At 38.8% G+C, this 19002-nt stretch overlaps 1 protein-coding gene across 7 annotated transcripts in view; it reads left to right on the top strand.

Moving 5' to 3' along the window:
- The window catches only part of PTPRM (protein tyrosine phosphatase receptor type M), a 469539-nt gene that overhangs the window by 438412 nt on the left and 12125 nt on the right, over positions 1 to 19002 (top strand). For all 7 annotated transcript variants that reach the window (XM_051611050.1, XM_051611049.1, XM_051611048.1 and 4 more), the window contains 6 exons: positions 9949 to 10065; positions 14713 to 14867; positions 15168 to 15303; positions 15866 to 16015; positions 16474 to 16647; positions 18703 to 18834. In XM_051611050.1, the coding sequence (XP_051467010.1) occupies positions 9949 to 10065; positions 14713 to 14867; positions 15168 to 15303; positions 15866 to 16015; positions 16474 to 16647; positions 18703 to 18834 (864 nt within the window). The remainder of the gene's footprint in view (positions 1 to 9948; positions 10066 to 14712; positions 14868 to 15167; positions 15304 to 15865; positions 16016 to 16473; positions 16648 to 18702; positions 18835 to 19002) is intronic.

The raw sequence follows: 19002 nt of genomic DNA, 5'->3' as shown, positions 1-19002 counted from the left end.
AGGCTTTTGTACTGGCAATTTAAGCTAATGATTTCTAAACATATTTAGTCAGTTTTATGAAGACCTCATTAGAATATGACTGTTTATTAAAAATCTAAATGAGGTCTCACAGTCATTTAGAAAAATCATTGCTGAGTTGCCAGAACAGTTCTTTGATAACAGATGATGAAGTGGTTTTTAGTTAAGATTGGCCTAGGTTGACATAAGAACTTTTACAGAAAAACCTAAACAAATAAATAACCCTTGAAGCATCCTTGAAAAAAAGTCTCTGCTTTCTTCATGCTGGGGTCAATAGTCAACAACTTTCCACTCACAATGAAGTTCACAAAAAGAAAATCACAGGTAATTAATGGTATAATGTACCTACAATTTAGTGCAAGAATCAGAATTTTCCAAACCACATGCTAACAGCTAAAAAGCAAAGCCAAGACTCATAAAAATGTATCAGTGAGACCACAAGCTATTTCCAAATAAAGTATTTTAGGTTAAATTAATGCAAGAGGCCTCCATGCTCATGTTTGTAACTGGTAGAGCAACTGAAGATAGCAGTATAATTTCAGACATCTTTTCCTGAGAGACTTAGCATAATCTGGTGTATTATTCTAGAAGAAACAAAAGCTTTTATGCCACCAGTGTAGGGGGGTGATTGGAAAACAGACACAGGGGAACATCCTGCTTACTCGAAGAGACTGCTCTGGAGAGTACAGACTCCAAAAACAAGAGCTGAGGTAAGCAATAGGAACTGGATCAAGGTCTTTATGTATTGGCCGAAGTCTCAGGTTGCTTCTTGAAGTGTTTCAGTGTTTGCACACATTGAAACATTTATTTCCTCTTTAAGTTATGTTGGGAAGATTTAGAGTATATTCAATTGTGCCATCTAGCTGTTACCTCCATCTTTGCTCTTGGGCTGGTAGTAATATTTGGTTGGCAGAATCAAACTTGGCATGTCACATCATTTGTCAGTAGTCACTTTCTCTCCCACTCCTTGTTTTTGCTTGCAGCAGAATAAATTTAGTAATACCAGATTAGCAAATCTTGAAATGCACTGATGTAATTCAGTGGAGGTGGCTGATACATAAATGCACTGCAAGGACTCATGATTGCCGATCATGCTTTTAATATAGCAAAGTATTCATTAAAAAAAAAACAAAACACTATAAATTATTATAAAAAATAAAACCTCACCCCAGAAGCATAGTAATTACAGTAATTAGAGTTTCTCAATTATTATCCAGAATTAGAAAACAGCCAGCGCTAATAATGTTGATAAGCACACAAAAGACCCTCTTTTCAGAAGGAGGCAAGGTTGACTAGAACAGAAAGGATGTAACACAAAAGGGGAATGAAGGTCAGCCATAGACTGGTAGATAGCCACCACGCCTGCACACATGCCTCAGCGCTAAGGAAACAGCCTCTCACTACCATCTTATTTCTCAGGAGTGTTGTCCTTTCTTGATAGCCATCTCACAATCCTCCTGGGTGACTTTTTCCTCCCAGAAGCCGGCAGGGCTGTATCTGCATCGGGAAAAAGAAAGAACGCAGTGAAGGCTTATTTTTCCATCTGCTTGTTTCACTGCAGCTGTGGTTGACATGTTGCATACGTGGCACTGTCATCTGCCTTGCTGCAAAAATGTTGATGGCTCTGAGTTTTCATACTTAAAGAGTATCGGGGTTCACATGACAGTGAGGACACCGATACAGTCGCCTTTGGATAGAGAGGAAATATCCTTGCAGAAAAGCATTCCCTGTTGTAAGATAAAATCTGTCAAGAGTTGTTCTTCTCAGGGAAGACTTAGGGCTTGTGCTTGGGCCTTGGGTGCTCAGGATGTGCAGCCTTGGTCAGCATTCAAGAGAGATTTCTAAAGCAGATACAAATGTTTCCTTAACAAACAAAAACTGGAAGTCTTTATGTTGAAACAAATTGTCTTCTTATCCACCTGATGATCTGTTTCTTTTGTAGACAGACATTAGACATCCAAGAAAAATTGCCAAAGAAAGTCCTGTCCAAAAACTTCTTACTCTAAATGTATTGCAAAAACCAAACAAAACCTTCATAGGAAATTCCAGCAACATAAAAACAGTGTGAAATTTCCAATGGATTTGCCACCTGTTCTTAGGATTAAAAAAGGGATCTTTTGACATAATGCTATTAGAATGCTTGCTTTGCACAAGTTTTTAGAGCCTCACATGCTGAAGAACCCTCTGATAAATAAAGATAAATTAAAATTGTATTTAAGATTCAGATCACCCATTGCAGAGATACTGTAGAGGTAAAACACAGTAACTGTTTTCACGTGTTTCACAAACAGCACATTTGTATTTAGTATAAATGAAAAAACACTCTATCTAATTGAAGCTGCCTCTAAATGTAATAAGCCAAATTACCAACATTGGAGGTGTGCCAAAGAGTTTGTAAGCATACTGGTAACTAAGATTTCATTTTAATTTTTGTACTGAAACAAAGAAACTGCATTCTATAAATGAGAGGGAGAAAGGTTGCTGTATGAAGCCCTTTGCTACCTCTAGGTAATGCTAGTCTCAGCTTCTAAAACCTATGAATAGTGTCCTTCCACACCTAGAAAAATATTTTTCTTAATTCCATTTACCCAGAAAACCTGGGACCTGTGCTTACAGTAGATGCATATTAATATATATTCTGTTGTTTTACATTTGGTTTCACTGTAATTCAGAATTTCATGTTGGATAGAGTAGGGTTTATACTTTTACAGAGTATCAATGAGGAAAAAAAGATGTAACAATTGTAACTTAAAACTATTATTAATCTTTCAAGTCAGTGAACCCTTCTAATCGTCAGAACAGATTTCAGCTTTCTAGACTTATAACCAGAAATAACAAATTGGCATTACTCCATTATGTGGACAGAGGAAGACCCCTTAGGGGAAAAAAATACCTGTTATTCTTCAGGAAAAAGAAGACTCTTTGCAATCATTTAATAGAGAAGTCCCCAGATTAGCAATGTTAACATCATCAAACAGGACATCAATCTACAAGTGTTCACCACTGTCCCATGTCACTCAAAGCAGACATGGTTTCAGCTCAGTGCTTTGATGCATACTCATTCCCAGTAAAAGCTGTTTCTCAAAAAATGTTAATCAACATAGATTAATATCTTAATGCTCACTAATGCAATTGAGATAATTCAGTTTGAAAAATAAATAAAAGAGTTTTAATGATACACAAATGGATTGACCCCCTGGATGGGCTAGCTGCTGCAATGCTGCCATGGTGTAGGGTGCAAGTCTAAGTGCAGTTTGAAAAGAGAGCTTCAAGTTACTTGAAATGTCTGGGCTAGTGACTTGGCTTCAGCACTGCAAGTCTTCTCAACTCAGCAGTCTTATTAAATTAATCTCTCAGTCTCTTTGTGAAGGAAGAAGTATCCTGGAGGCACTGACAGTTTTACCTTACCTAGTAAAGTGCTATGTAGAGCTCACTAACCTAACATCAGATTATCAGGTTTTAAAGCTGTAAAACAATCCAGCAACTTGGTGGTGCACCGTAGCTCAGCTAATGGCATGATTCTGCTCTTGGAACAGATGCGTGATTCAGAGCATAGGCTATCCTGCTTGATGCAGGCGCATCAGGTCCTCAGAGCACAGGATCTGAGCAATATGCCCATGATTTCACAGTTGTGTAAGGGATTAAGACAGGCTATGAGGAGCTCCAGCTAATCCTGTAACCATCCTTCATCTTGGCATTGGTCCACACTTTTCATGGGCTCTGTGCTCAGCCTTTTTTCCTCCAGGGCTGCATTACAGCACACTACTTTGCAGCCTTTTTAAATGACCAGTGGGAGACGAAATTGCCTAAACATAAGCAATGAAACAGAGGCAATCCCTGATGTTCTGCCGTTGATATTAGCAATGGAGGCAAGAACACTACAACAGCTTTGCTTTGGGTTTCCTTTACCCTGAAGCAAATGCTTCTAGACTAATTCTTTTTAATGGCCAAAGGAAGACCCCACTGTGGGCTTGGTCTGTCAGCCTAATTTCATCTAATCCAAGCTACCAGGTTGATGGCATGCTAATAGTATACCTGATTCTTAACAACAAAGGAATCACACTCATTCCCTTGGGTGGAAAGCATTAGCGGATGGCTACTACTGGATATGTCCAGAAAGCCAGATATTCTGGGCAGAAGTTGAATGAGAGTGCATCCACCAGGCAACCTAGGATTGCACTGCTGGGGCAACATAGGGCAGCAGGAGGTGGAGATTTATATCAACTCTGAGTTGTCACTGAAAGAAGTTAGACTGAGCTAGTAAAATTCATGGAGACGTCTCTCTCTTCCTTTAGGAGCTGTGAACAACATAAAGACTTCTGGCTGCCTTTATACAGACTCAGTCATCTGATGGTGCCAGACTGGACCTTAAATTTGTATTTCTCAATACTATTCCATACCTCTTTTAGAAAACTGGAAAATTAGTCATAAATCAATTAACTGACTTGCTCAAAAGCAAACAAAGAAAATTTTAAAAAGAAAGATTTGGGGTTATCTTCTGTCAAATGTTGTTTTATAGTATATAAAATGTTCTAAAATCACAATACATTTCTTTGTTTGAAAAGTATTTAAATAAAAAAATACTTACAATTATTTTATGTCCTTTTGCTTCAAGTCAGCCAAATAAAAGTATATTATGTTATCCTAGCTACGTCTGTAAAATCTGTTAAAAAATTTCACCAGTGAGCTTGGTTGGCTATTTCAGTTTATATCCTAGAGGTTTCACTTCAAAATTTATGGCTGACTTATCATCATTACTTAGTTCAGGATTAATTTCAAATTAGAATATATAATACTGCTCTTCACTAACGACAATCCATGCAATTCATAGCCAGTTTTATCACCTTTTTGCTAAGAATATTTCAGAATCAAAGGAAATTGGAAACTTTGAATAATCAGTGTTATTTAAACTGCTCTGTACCAACTACAAAGTATATTTCACAGCCAGCTCACATATTAATTCTGTAATACTCCTCGTATTCCAAGCCTCTAAGTAAATGAATTACTGTCCTGGCTTCCATACTGCCTTTAGCTAGATGTGTCACATTGCCAAATGGCTAAATATACAGCTTCAGAAGTCACAATTTGTGTTCATTAGCCATCCACTGCCTACATTGTTTGTTATATTTAGAAGTAGTAGCAACAATTTGCCATCTTCATTTTTAATTCTTAGTTTCTCACATTAGACTGTTTTGCTGCAAGATGGAGCGAGGGGGTGGAAGTAGAGAATAATCGTCACTAAATTTCTAAGATTATTAGTAAAATAAACATGTTTGGAACAATTGGGCAGTGTACCTTGGGATGAATAGATTAAACCAGAGCATTTTCATTATGTCTCTGGCATTCACTCTTTTATCTCGTCTTGTGATGAACATCTGTATTTTTTGGCACATTGTTAGGATGTAAATGCAGGGTGTATCTGAACAAACTCTCAATTATAGTTCTGATCAGATGAGATTTCAAAATTATGTTTTCTACTTTATGGATGATATTTACTGTTATGGTAGCAACTGTGTGAAAAAAATCTAAGGCATTTAATATTCAGTTCTGGATTCATGTATTAATTATTTAGCTAAACCTTCTGTTTGTAGTTTTTTGGGGTTTTTTTTTTGTAAAATGTACCAAATGTTTATAAGGAACAAAAGAGATTCGTCAAGTCACAGTAGCTAAAGCTGTGCTAAAGAGTAAAAATGAACAAGCATATGTTACCAGCAGCATTTCTCATATTTGGTGAGTAAAACCATATTCTATTTTGTTGCAATTGTCTTTTCTTGTACAAATAAGAGCCCTGATCCAAAAAATATTTGTAGGTGTGGTTTTGTTTTACACTATTTAATGTCTTTAAGAAGCTTTTACATTTATTTGGAAGGTCCTGCAGGATATGGGAGACTGATCTTTAAGCATTTGCTTCACTTCTGGCTCATCTGGAGTCCACAGACTTCCGATGTCCAGAGCTCAGCATGTGCAGCAGCACTGCAGAACAAGAGCCAAGAGTAGGAAAGCAGCCTGAGTTGTATTTAAAAAAAAAAAAAAAAAAAAAAAAAAAGTTGATTTTCCAACCTCCATCTCCCAGTCCCAGTGAGTGAATTATTTACTGTTGGTCTGTGGCTCTGACTGCGGCTCTGGCACCATTCCCATGCCTGTTACAGCCCCTGTTCCACTTGGGAGAGTTTTCAGGAAATTGTGCTGTCATGGATCCTTCTGCTTAGCTCCAATCTGCTCCATGCCCAAAGCCCCACATGCAGCAGAGTAAGAAAACCTCAGCAGGCCAAAGCTGCACAAGGCATGAAAGGCTTTAACTTCTCTGCAACATTCCCCCATTGCTTCCCTAATTATTTCACTGGATCATCTTAAATAAGGTTTAAAAGCAGACTGGAAGCAAATCCAACAGTAGAGGCATAAGAAGGTAGGGACTATGCTCTTCTAAATTGGTCTTCCTAAATGTCCCTGGTTCTTAGTCATAATCCAGACTGTCTAGACTTAACAAGTTAGAAACAGGCATATTTTCCTTCAAGGCTGAGCAATTTAATCCAGCCAGGGTTCAGTATTTTCCCCTGATTGTTTATTTTACTAAGCTGGAGCTGTTTTGAGGATGGCAAGCAGTCATCAAAAAGAGACAAGGCTAAAATTAGCAACGAAGAGGCGTGCTGAGCAACAGGGCTGTGACACTGCTGCAGCTGCTCCCTTCCTACATGCACTGGCCACCTTCCTGTGGCTCAGGGTTCACCTCTGGAAAACATAAGTGAACAGGCAGGAAAAGGGGAATCAGCTGAAGAGATGGGGCTGTCAGTGGGCTGCTCCAGTCCGGAGGCAGCATGAATTGCCTTATCATGCATGGAGAGTCAAAAAATCATCTTAGCCATAGGTAGGAAAACCCTGTTTCAGAGAGTTCCCTGCAGTGACTATTAAAGGGTCAGTTTGCTGGTCTAAGGGATTTGAAGAATGTGAATTGTCTGGATTATTTTAACACAGACAAAATGAGGAGCATTTGATGTTTTTTGTTTAGCTTCTATCAGAGGGTTTTTGGAAATACATCCAAACAAGATAAGATCTGAACAAATACCAAGTAGATGCAACAGTAGATTGCAGCAGCAACTACTAAACTGCTTGCAGCAACTTTTAATGCTTTTGAAATGATTGTTCATCACTTACAGCCAATAGATATGCTTTAGAGATGAACACACATTTGCCAGAGATCTTGCTGTTTAAGAACCTTGGGGCTGACCCTCAGCTTGGCCCTTGGCTGATGGAAACCTCATCCACATTGACACCCTGTCAGCTCACTGGTTGGTGAGGATGGTGAGGGAGCAGTCTCGCTAGCACAGGAGTGCTGAGCACTGCAAGGAATGCTCAGTGTCCCAGCTCCAAGCCTCTCACTATGGAAGGGAACTGTATAACCTGGTGTTTGTCAGTTGTGCTGAAACCATGCTTAGTACCAGATGAAATGTGAAGAATATAAAGAATTTTTCTTAGTCAATACTAATGCGGTTACTGGGTCTGAAAACAAGCATAGAGAAATGAATGAAAACCTACTTAGAGCTACCTGAACTCCAGCTCTGCTCTTAAGAGCTTTCCATCAGCTGTGTAAGCAGGAATGAAATGTTAGGATACTTGTCTAAGTTTGTGGCTGGGAGCCAGAGCTTACAACCAGGCTACTCTCTTTCTCTGAAGAGGATCCCGATGTAGGGCTGTGTTTTTCCAGCCCTTCAACTCAGTTCTCTTCAGATTTAAATTTTATCCTGCTAAAGAGTCAGAAAAAGGGTCAGAACCACTCACCCTGCCTGAATAAACTGTTTATTTTATCAGCCAATGTTACTACTTTGCTGTGACAAGACCTCTCTTCTGTTCAGACTAACGAAGGGCTGTACATGATGATTTGTTTCACTTGAAACAAATTCTGAGGAAAGTATTTTCTTCTGCCCAACAGGCAAGGTTTGACACTCTGCATAATCCTTTATATACTGAACCTGGAGTCTGTATAAATAAATTATTTGAATCATGCATTGCAGATTTCACTATATGTTTATACAATCGTACATAGTTTTACCTTTTGCTGAAGACTAGATATGATAGTAATCGAGATATTTTGGCATGAAAATAGGTTTGAGAAATACTCTACCAGTTGTGAAATTGAATTTTTTTTTCTATCTGTTTTACATTACATATTTGAAGTGTTTGGGGTTTTTACCCAATCCATTTAAGTGTATATTTAAATAAACCAGTAGATTTACATGTATTAAAATATCCATTTTAAATTTTCCCTTTTGGAGAGAGAGAAATCATTCCATGCAGCAGATGTGTAACAGATGCTACTCCTAGCACGTACTGCACTACTGGACAAAGGCCAGACGCAGTGGTGATAACATAGCTATTACCATGACAGAGTAGAATAAAAGAGAGATAAGTAATGAGTTAGCATCCCTGTCCACCACCCTGTCCACACAAATGGGAAGAAGGAGAAAATTCTTGATTCTATCAGCTATTTGCATCATCATATACAGTCCCCACAATGACCCACTTTAAAAAATAGCAGGAATCATAGGATGGTTTAGGTTGGAAAGGACCTTCAAGATAATCTGGTTCCAACCCCCCTGCATGGACAGTGACACCTTCCACTAGACCCGGTTGCTCAAAGCCCCATCCAACCTGGCCCTGAATGCTTCCAGAGTGGGGGCATCCACAACTTCCCTGGGCAACCTGTTCCAGTATCTCACCACCCTCACAGTGAGGATTTTCTTCCTAATGTCTAACCTAAATCTCCCCTCATCTGATTTGCAATCTTGTCCTATCACTACACACCTGGTAAAAAGCCCCTCCCCAGCTTTCCTGTAGGCACCTTCAGGTACTGGAAGGCTGCTATGAGGTCTCCCCAGAGCCTTCTCTTCTCCAGGCTGAACAGCCCCAACTCTCTCAGCCTGCCTTATTAGGAGAGGTGCTCCAGCCCTCTGATCATGTGTGTTGCCCTTCTCTGGATTTGATTCAACAGCTCTATGTCCTTCCTGTGTTGGGGCTCCAGAGCTGGACACAATACTTCTAATAGTGCACATTTGAATATAGTAAACACTATAAAGTCCATCCCATCTAGACCATACCAGGGCTCAGAAAATGTGAAGCACTGTTCACAAAACCCACCTCCTTTCCACCTCCATATTCCAGGATAAATTTGCCAAGATCACACAGCTGCAGAAGCCTACTCAAATCAGTAATTAATCTCACCTTACCTTGGCCATTAAGAAGGCAAACACCTAGGTGAAGGCAGTCATCTGGACTCTTTTCCTAGGTAACAGAAATAAAGACACCTCTAGAAGGCATTTGTCCTACTCATCATAGTGTGAGCTGAGATAAATCCCTTCCTCCCATAATATTTCAGGTCTTCTAGTGAGTTGGTGTCAAAGCCCAGACATAAAACTCACCTCTTGACTCCAAGTTTTGAGTTTTGCCATTTGACCTCTCATCAGTTCCTTTGGAAAGTTAATCTAAGAAAAGAGATGCTTTTCTAACAATAGAGAAGATGTTTTCTGTCTGAAACACACATTTTAGAAGGTAGGAAGATATTTTTAAGACAAACCACCAAGTAGATGAGTGTGGAAAAACCTGGTGGTAGCTGCCCCTCAGGGCACCCTGTGCTGGAAAGCACAAGAAATGCACAGCTACTGTAACTGAGTTGTGCTGGGTATAAATATCTCTAGTGCTCCATACAAATTTGCCTTAGTTCACTAACCGCAACACAAATCCTACCTACAACTCTGAAAGCTGTCTTAAAAGAAGAGGCAATGTCCTTTAAACATAAACCATTTCCACATGTAGGAAATGTGACTGTTTTGCAGATGATTGCATTTTAAAACAGAAGGCATTGCACTGAATAGAGAATAAATTCCTTGTGAATCTTCTAAAATAAATGACCCTTAATTTATTTTGTCTTTTTTAAAGGTCAAATGCTGCAAATACTGGCCAGATGACACAGAGATATATAAAGACATTAAAGTTACCCTAATAGAAACTGAGCTCCTGGCTGAATATGTGATTCGAACATTTGCAGTAGAAAAGGTAAGTTTCCAAATTTGGTTTTCTTAAATATAATGGTATCTACCTAAGTAACTTATATGCGGATACAACATGGTAAAGTTAAATCTTTTGACTGACATCCCGGTTGTAATAGCTCTTTTTTAGGTAAACGAATGCCGCCCTCTTATGGTAAACTGTGGTTTTCTTTAAATGCAGCAACTTTTCTGTCCTTTCCATCTCTATTGGCCCCTGCCTGAGTTAGAAAAAGTGATGTTCCTTGCCTAGAAGAAATCGAAGCCTCCCTCCCAGCAATCAATTGAAAAACACATTCGTGCTGTTTTTCCATCTTAGGTTCCCCACAATCATTTTCTGTCTGCACCAGAAGATGCATGCACCATTATTCAGAAGTCCAGGGTGGAGAATACTATTATCTGTTGGGCTGGTACATTCCTGTTCTGCAGAGGCATAGTTGAAACACACTAGTTTTCCTCTCCAGGCAATTTCAGTTTTCATGTTGAATCCATCTTTATAGGGATATTTTCAATCAACATGTTGTATTACTGTTTATTAGAATAATTTGTTTGATGCTTAGTAGATCCTGTAGTTCTTCCAAACGGCTTACAATATATGGACAACATGCAACTAACAAATAAGGCGCTTACTGAAAGGGGGAGTAAGCAGGATCAGTTAATGCTGGAGTGTGTAATGCTTTTTGTATCAATTCAAGGGTTTTATTCAGACCTCATCAAAAGACAGAAGTTGTATGTATCAAGATTCATTTGAGTTGCAGAACATGAAGGAGACGGTCTCTTTGGAAGACTGGATATTCCTAATGGAGCACTGCAGTAATGTTCTCTCAGTATCACCACAAGTACATTTTCAACTAATTAACTTAGAAAGCTCCTTTTGATTTAGTTGCAGTACCTGTGATATACTGGTTCTCTCTAACGATGAAATAGTATTCAGTTATGGTTTTGAAGAACATAATCTTTAGCATCAAAAGAATCCTGCATCCAGATAGAGGAAACTGTCAAAAAGATGACCCAACAGTGTCCCTGTACATACATCCACAGTAACAAAGGAATTAGGTTTTTCCTGTTTTATTTTTCAATCTAATACTTAAATATTCATCAATAGAGCAACCTGAGGGTAATCATAATAGAATTATGTGATTTGAATAAACTGAAATATTGTATCATGTTTACCACTATACATATTGTACTTTGAATTCATTCAAGCCTGTTGTTCCCTTGCATTTAGATATTTTTATAAACAGATGAGAAAAGCTGGCTACACTTTGAAGTAAATGAAGCACTGGCTGGTTTCTATTCTGCACATTTTAAGCCCATGCTTTGATGTTAGCTTTTCACTTCTTAACTGGGACTGGAAAAAAAGACCTAAAGGATTTTACAGTTGATCATAACCAAACTGTCTTGAATAAGTGCATTAGAACAGATAGAGATAAAAGGCACTAAACATTTTATTTCTTAAAAAAAAAAAAAAAAGAAAAACAAAACAAAAATCTCCATCTGAAAATATTTCATTTAGGCACTGCTTTTTAATAGTTGGTAGTTTTTTACTAAGCCTCTGAAAACAGAGTCAGTGCAGTTTGAGTAAAGTATATTTGTTTTTACCCTAATTTCCATATTTTTAAACTCTTCTGGTGGTACTGGAATGTCGAGTCCACATCTCTCTTCTGCCATAATTCTCTCAAATTTATATTTCTGGTCTACTGGGACTGATACTTTTCAGCCTCTCTAAAACAAGCTGCATAATGAGACAGGGTGCACCCTAAACAAATCTTCACTAAGTAAAGGGCGATGTTGAAATGCTGATCATTGGAGCCACAGTTAAAAAGGACTTGAAGATCTGGCCAACAGAAACTTTGATAGTAGCTTCAGTAATTCAACACGGAAAAATGCAAAGTTCTGTACATGAGGTGAACTAACCCCATGTGTCTGTACAGGCAGTGACATCCTGAGATGTCACACCCAGCAACATCTGAGGTGATTATGGATATAGCACACATGAGCTGCAAGGGAGGGTTAAGAGATCTGGCCTTGTTCGGCATGGTAGAGATTAATAGGATCTAATTGCAGTCTGCAACTGCATCAAAGATGTTTAGAAAACCAGGACCTCCAAATTCTCCTCATTCTTCTCCATGGTAATGGAGGGTAAAAAACTGGGAGCAATGGCCCGGAAGTTGCAGCATGTAAGGCTTGTACTTGAAAAACTCCTTCAAGAGGAGAGTAGTACAGTGCTAAAGCACATTACCCAGAAAAGTTGTGTAGTCTCCATTCTTGGAGATCAGGACTCAGCTAGACAGATCTAGTGTAGACCATAGACCCACTCTGAGTGGGAGGTAGGACTGAAAATATCCAGAGGTTCTTTCTGACCATCTTTTCTATTTATGGATGAACAAATACCTGCTCCTAAAATACAATGTAGAAGTTCATTTGTTTGGAGATAAATCTGTCATTTATGTTTATCTTTTAAATGATTGTTTGGCAATAATTAAGGAGTAGGGGGATATGCTGAAAAAACTGAACGCAGAATTGTACTCTGATTCTGAAGACTGCTTTCTAAATACACTTCATGCTGTGCACATAAGCAGTTCCTTTGGAGCAGTTCCTTTATGGCACAACAAACAGTTAACTCAAATGAATTATTCAGATAGTAACATGCTGCAGCACCAGAAGTATTTGTATGATTAGCATCTACATTTTTTAACATCCTGGGGTGTGTTAGCATTATACACCATTTTCTGTTTGTTTCAGCTGAAAAAAAAATAAAATAAAAAATACAGTCTTTCCAAGACGAGCATATGCTTTTATGATTCATGCAGTTGTGTTGCTATTTTGGGTGTAGAAATCAGCAGGGAAGCTACAGACAAGAAAATCATTCTTTTGTAGGTATAATAAGTAAAGTCATTATAAAAGTACCCTGTATGCAAAATCTTTTCTAAGTAGCCGAGTGTTGTCAACAATAGACAAAAATACAGTCAGCATGACAGACAGCATTGCCAAAACTAATGCACAAGATACACGGGACATCTCTTGATCTGTGCAACAGCTGGGCACAGCAGTTTGGAGGGGCAGTTCACTTTGTAAATTGCTTGAAAATCAAGGCTGAGTAGAGCATGAGGAATTTGTGTGGAGTCCTTGTTTCAGGCCTCAACTTGTATGGTCATGGCACTGCTTTTTGTATGGGAACTTTGTTTCTTGGGGGATTGTGGGCAGTTGTTAGGAGCAATATAAAAGTGTTTGGGACGTGGGTACCCCACCTACGCACAGCTATTTATTGAGCTGGAGGCCTTGCTTACAGTAGCAAAAAGCTGTGTTAACTAACACACTTTAAAATCCTCAGAATACAGAGACAAAATTGTATTTGAATGTGTTTGCTAGATTGTCCTAACATGCAAATTACTTCATCTATTCCTGCATTTTAGTATGTTTTAAATTGGTTTTTAGGATATAATGCCATTTCTGTTGCAAGGGTGTGATCTCCTCAGTCTACACCAGTGTCATATTTGCTCTTCATCTTCTTCCTTGCCTGCCTCTATGTGTCAAAGTTTCGGAGGGAAATGAGGGTGGATATTCCTCTGAGCTGTCAGAGCATCAGGACTTCAAGACACACCAAGCCCATTCTAGTCATCTAGCATTGGCACAGCCAAAGTTTCTCAACCATGGAAAATCCCAGACTCTTTTATCTTGCACACTAGCAATAAATTAGGTAGTTTATATTACTTCATTATGCAAAAAGAATTAGATCTTTTATATGGAAACCAGCTCAAGACAGGATATACATCTTTAAGAAGAAAAACTGTAAACCACTAGTTATTAATATCACTGACATTTAGTCCAGCCTAGACATGATATGTCATAATTTTGCTGTTTGCTTATGAAATATGTATGATGGCCTCTGGTCTGTGGATTTCTAATGAGAATGAAATACTAGCAGCTGCATTTTTAAAGGGGGAAGGGGAAATATAAGCAGTAAGAAAATCAAACTTAGCGTACAGACCTATAATATCCAGACTGCCCCAGAAAGTCACCTGGGAAATTACTTACACGCTTGGCTTCTCATTCATACCTGTCTCACTATATCCATGTCCTTCTAGACTGTGGCAAATCACTTGAAGGGTGAGCATGTGACAGGCTACAAATGCAGCCCCTGTGATTGGAGGTGCGAAAGGTTTCTTACTATTCAGCTGTTTCTTTCAGACCAATGAAGGAGACAAATTATAAGGAAAATTATGCTGAAATTGTAGTTCCTTGAAGTCAGCAGCAAACTTACGGTGGAGGGCAGTGGGAAAAAGAATGTCATCTGTGCCATATGTTCATGGCCTTGCTGCTGACCTGTTCTGTGATCATGGCGTGCATCTTAAGGCCACAGTTTTTAAAGCAACCTAGGGCTTAAATATAGAGATGAGGATCTACCTTCTTGCTAAAAGTTTCTAACCAGTCTAGTGCTAAATTACTCGTTGTAAGGCTTTAAAACCAATTGATATGTAAACTTCAAACTTGCTGTCCTGCTCTCCAATAGTCTGTATAGATATGGGTTTTGGTAGGGGGTAGATGCTTTTCAGCAAGGCTCAGACTTTTAGAGTTGCCTTCATCAGATATCTCTCATCTGATTTATTTCACATTCCAGCTGTTTTTCTCTTTTCAACCTTTGTCTTTTCAACAGAGGGGTGCTCATGAGATTCGAGAGATTCGGCAGTTTCACTTCACTGGCTGGCCAGACCATGGTGTGCCATACCATGCAACAGGCCTGCTGGGATTTGTACGGCAGGTCAAATCCAAGAGCCCACCAAATGCTGGCCCTCTGGTTGTTCACTGCAGGTAAGCAGAACAGAACTCCCTCTGTTGTGTTGTCCAGTAATCTCAGGACATACTTTTGCTTCTCCTGTACTGTATAATCCCCATATAAGTTGCTGAAACCGCTGGAGCTCTATCCATCCTAACTTAATAACTCAAATATAAACAAGAATGTAAAATCTGAGTCTGAAACCCTGCAAAGCCCAAATGCAGGGCTCAGTTTCAGTAATCATCCCACCGATCAAGTACCTGCAAGATGAACCCTTGCACTTTATGTTTTCCAATACACTGCTGCACATTAACTGTGCTCTTGTTTTACTTTAGTGCTGGAGCTGGCAGAACTGGATGCTTCATTGTTATTGACATCATGCTAGATATGGCAGAAAGAGAAGGTGTTGTAGACATATACAATTGCGTGAGAGAGCTTCGATCTCGGAGAGTTAACATGGTGCAGACTGAGGTATTGTTAATCTACTGAAATATTGCAACTCTTTGCAAGAAAAAATACATTTCTCACCCATAAAACTGAAGCCCCTTTGTGTCAGGCACCATCCAGAAGGTAGTTTATTCAATGATATGCAGAAAATAATCCACACACAAACCTGAACAACCGCTACCCAAACAAGTGCACAGTTATGCTGCACTTAAGATTCACAAAGTCATTACTATTTCCTCTCCAGAAAGGATTAATTCTAGAGTACCTCTTGTTGAGACTCAGTTGCATGATGACACCTACAGAACTGTGCAGAGGAATCAGGAAACCAGAAACATTCCAAGTTTTGCTGTGGAGTCTTACTGCGCTTCTGTTTGTATTTGAAACTAGATTGGATCAATCCTTCTGTATTAATTTCTAAATGAGTAGGATAAAGTTTTATGGACTGCTGTTGTTCCTTCTAGTCTTGCTTTAGTGCCAATAAAGTCAAAGAGAATAGTGGAAACCATATTAGTTGTTACTTTTCATTTACCAAAATATGAATAGTGTATGCTCTCTATGTCAGTAATTATTTTATTTGCTTTATCAGGAACAGTATGTATTCATCCACGATGCTATCCTGGAAGCTTGTCTTTGCGGGGACACGTCTGTTCCAGCTTCTCAAGTTAGGTCTGTTTACTATGAAATGAATAAACTGGATCCTCAAACTAACTCCAGCCAGATCAAAGAGGAATTTAGGGTAAGTTGTGGCTAGCATTACTTAGAAGCTATACAGTTCAGCTATAATAAAGACTCCTGCTTAAGTGCTTGCTTATAGCCATGAGAATTTTGGACCCGGTCTGGGAGGGGAAGACTGGAAAAAGGGAAAATAACATCTCACTAATTGCTATTGAATTATACCAAACCTTAAAATAATGCAATGGGGTAGTAGTAAAATCTTCTTTTTACTCAGGGGAAATGTGTCAATTCTGTCTCCAGAAGGCAGGCTACTCTGCAGCTGTCTTTGAGGTTATTTTTCAGATCTGTATGCTTCCAGGATTTCTTGCATCCAATCCCTGCTGACTGTGTTGTGTTTTCATTTCTCTGCATATTGATTCCCACTGAAACTGAATGTTGAGCTGATCTATTCTTAAATATTTTGTGATGCTTTCACTGTTGTGTTAATTTTTCCATTGTATTGTTTACTCTTTTTGAAAGACGTTAAACATGGTGACTCCGACACTGCGTGTAGAAGACTGCAGCATAGCACTTTTACCACGAAATCATGAAAAGAATCGCTGTATGGATGTTCTGCCTCCAGATAGATGCCTGCCTTTCCTCATAACGATAGATGGGGAGAGCAGTAACTACATTAATGCTGCACTGATGGATGTAAGTCTTCTCTACATCATTAATAAGAACATGGGAATAAGCAGCCCTCCAGACTGAAAAATGCCAGAAAGTAGAGTCAGCATAAGAAAGTGGAAATCCTTCTAGCTTGTTTTCCAAAAACATGGCACAAAATCTTTAAACACCCAAGCATATTTAGGATCCCACATATGTTATGTCACAGCCAAGGTTCCAAAGCCATGCTCAAAGAGTTTTGATCAATTACATGTGTCTGGATTTCGCCCTAGTGCTTGAATTTTTTAACCATATGGCCTCGGAAAAAATGAGTTACCTATTAAGACACTGAGGCCGTTAAATAGGATAATAAGGTTTGCAGCAATATTTCCATTCCCTTTTTTTTCTAATTTAAACAGTAATTAACAAAAAAAAAAATAATTGTCTGTCAGCACAAGATAATATACAAGCCATTACTTCAGTCTTTCCATCTATTTCTGTTTGAATGAATGGTTCTTCTTCATCCGTGTGTGGATTTTTGTTGCTAATGCATCTATGGTAATTCTAATTCTGCTAATAGAATATCTGTAAACTTAATATCTAAGTTTAAATATCTTAAACTGCCTTTACAGTCTGTAGATATTTATAGCCTATCTTTGACAATTTAGAGCTATAGTAATTACGGTTTTCGAACACATAAGCAGCAAGCAAACAGGTTAACAAAGAATGAACACATTGTAAATGGTCTTTTTGAAAAAGTGAAGCTAGAGTAATAACAGTTTGCAGTAGTTTTTGCTTATTTTTCCTTCCAAGTTCTCAAAGCATTTACCTAAAATAAGTCTAAGTTCAGAACACTCCTGTGAAAAGATGAGTGTATTATCTTTATGATAATCTATGTGGAGAAACTGAGAACAAAAGTTTAAGTGACTTTTCTAGGTTCTCGCAGTAGGTCAATGACATTTTATATTAGAATGGAGTTTCCTTGATCTGCAATTACAATCTTGCCATTACATTGTCTTCTTTCCTGGAGAGTTCACCACTGTTTTGTTCTGTAAATTAAGTACTGCTCAGAAAGAGCAATGCCTCAATATATGCTTTGAAAATCCTTCCCTTAACTATTGAAACAATGAGCTGGATACAAGAGTGTGTCTGGGCAAAAGGATCCCAGGGAGGAGGAGGAGATTATTTGGGTTATGTTCTGCCTGAAGCATCCTAGCCAGCCACCATATCCCTGCACTGATGGACAGGACCAGATGTTTTTCCCTCTCTCTGAACCCTCATTTTCCAACAGGCACGATGAGCCTCTGCTTGGATCAGTTGAGACAGTCAGATCACCTCATGTAAGCCTTTAGAGCTCACTTCAGGCAAAAGGAGTAGCAAGCATAATTTTCATTATTCAGTGTTAGAACAAGTTTGAGAACAATTTTCCCAAAAAAAACTTCTGGGACTCTTAAGTGGGGAGAGCCCTTCAAGCAGAGCCCTTCAAGCATCTCATCTGCATGCAAGACAGGACAAGTAGGGTAGAAGACAAATGACTGATGTATCAGCAGCATTGACACCTGCTGATTGCAGTTTGCTGAAACAAAAACAAAGAGCTGAAGTCTTGCATGTCTTCATCTGTACCCCAAATACTTTTTCTATGGTCTCTTCAATGACTTTCTCTGAAAGAAAAATGCAAAGCTGATCAGATTGTATCTCTGTAGTGGTACAAATACTTCAGTTCAGGGCACATAGAAGCTTCTCTACTCTCCTTCATTAAGGCAATGGCAACCCCTACCAAAAATTACCTCAATATGGCCATGCTGGCCTTCAGCACCCAGAAGGACATACGTGAAAATGCTGATACGAGTTCCACAAGGGAACAGTTCCACCAAACAGCTCAGTCAGCGACATGCTATGGTACTAAAAAAAAACAAAGAGCACTGAAATTTATCCCCTGGATATCCTCACTGCTGTCAGAAAGAACGGATTTTCAGCATCATTTCTGAAAAATAACTATATAATGCTTTCAGTTCCAAAGTTTTGGGGTTATGACTGACATTCTAATATGTGGATTTTTATCTTTTACCATTTTTCTCACTATCTCTCGTTATTTCTTTGCAGAGCTACAAGCAACCATCAGCTTTTATAGTTACGCAGCATCCCTTACCGAACACTGTCAAAGATTTCTGGCGTCTGGTCCTAGATTACCACTGCACCTCCATAGTTATGCTGAATGATGTTGATCCAGCACAAGTAAGTTGAGAAAACTGTTCCATTCAACCGAGCAGTGCTACTGCCTCAGCATTTCAGCACATGTGCAGTTCAGAACAGCTTTAGGACATAATTAGTTTTACAAAACAACATTAAATACTAACACACTTAAAAATTTATTTGTAGCTTGCAGATACATGTTGGGAAAGT

Source organism: Apus apus, chromosome 2 (genome assembly GCF_020740795.1).
Source record: "Apus apus isolate bApuApu2 chromosome 2, bApuApu2.pri.cur, whole genome shotgun sequence".
Taxonomy (NCBI): Eukaryota; Metazoa; Chordata; class Aves; order Apodiformes; family Apodidae; genus Apus; species Apus apus.
The sequence above is the reverse complement of the archived record's forward strand: the minus strand, read 5'-3'. Positions and strand labels throughout refer to the sequence as shown.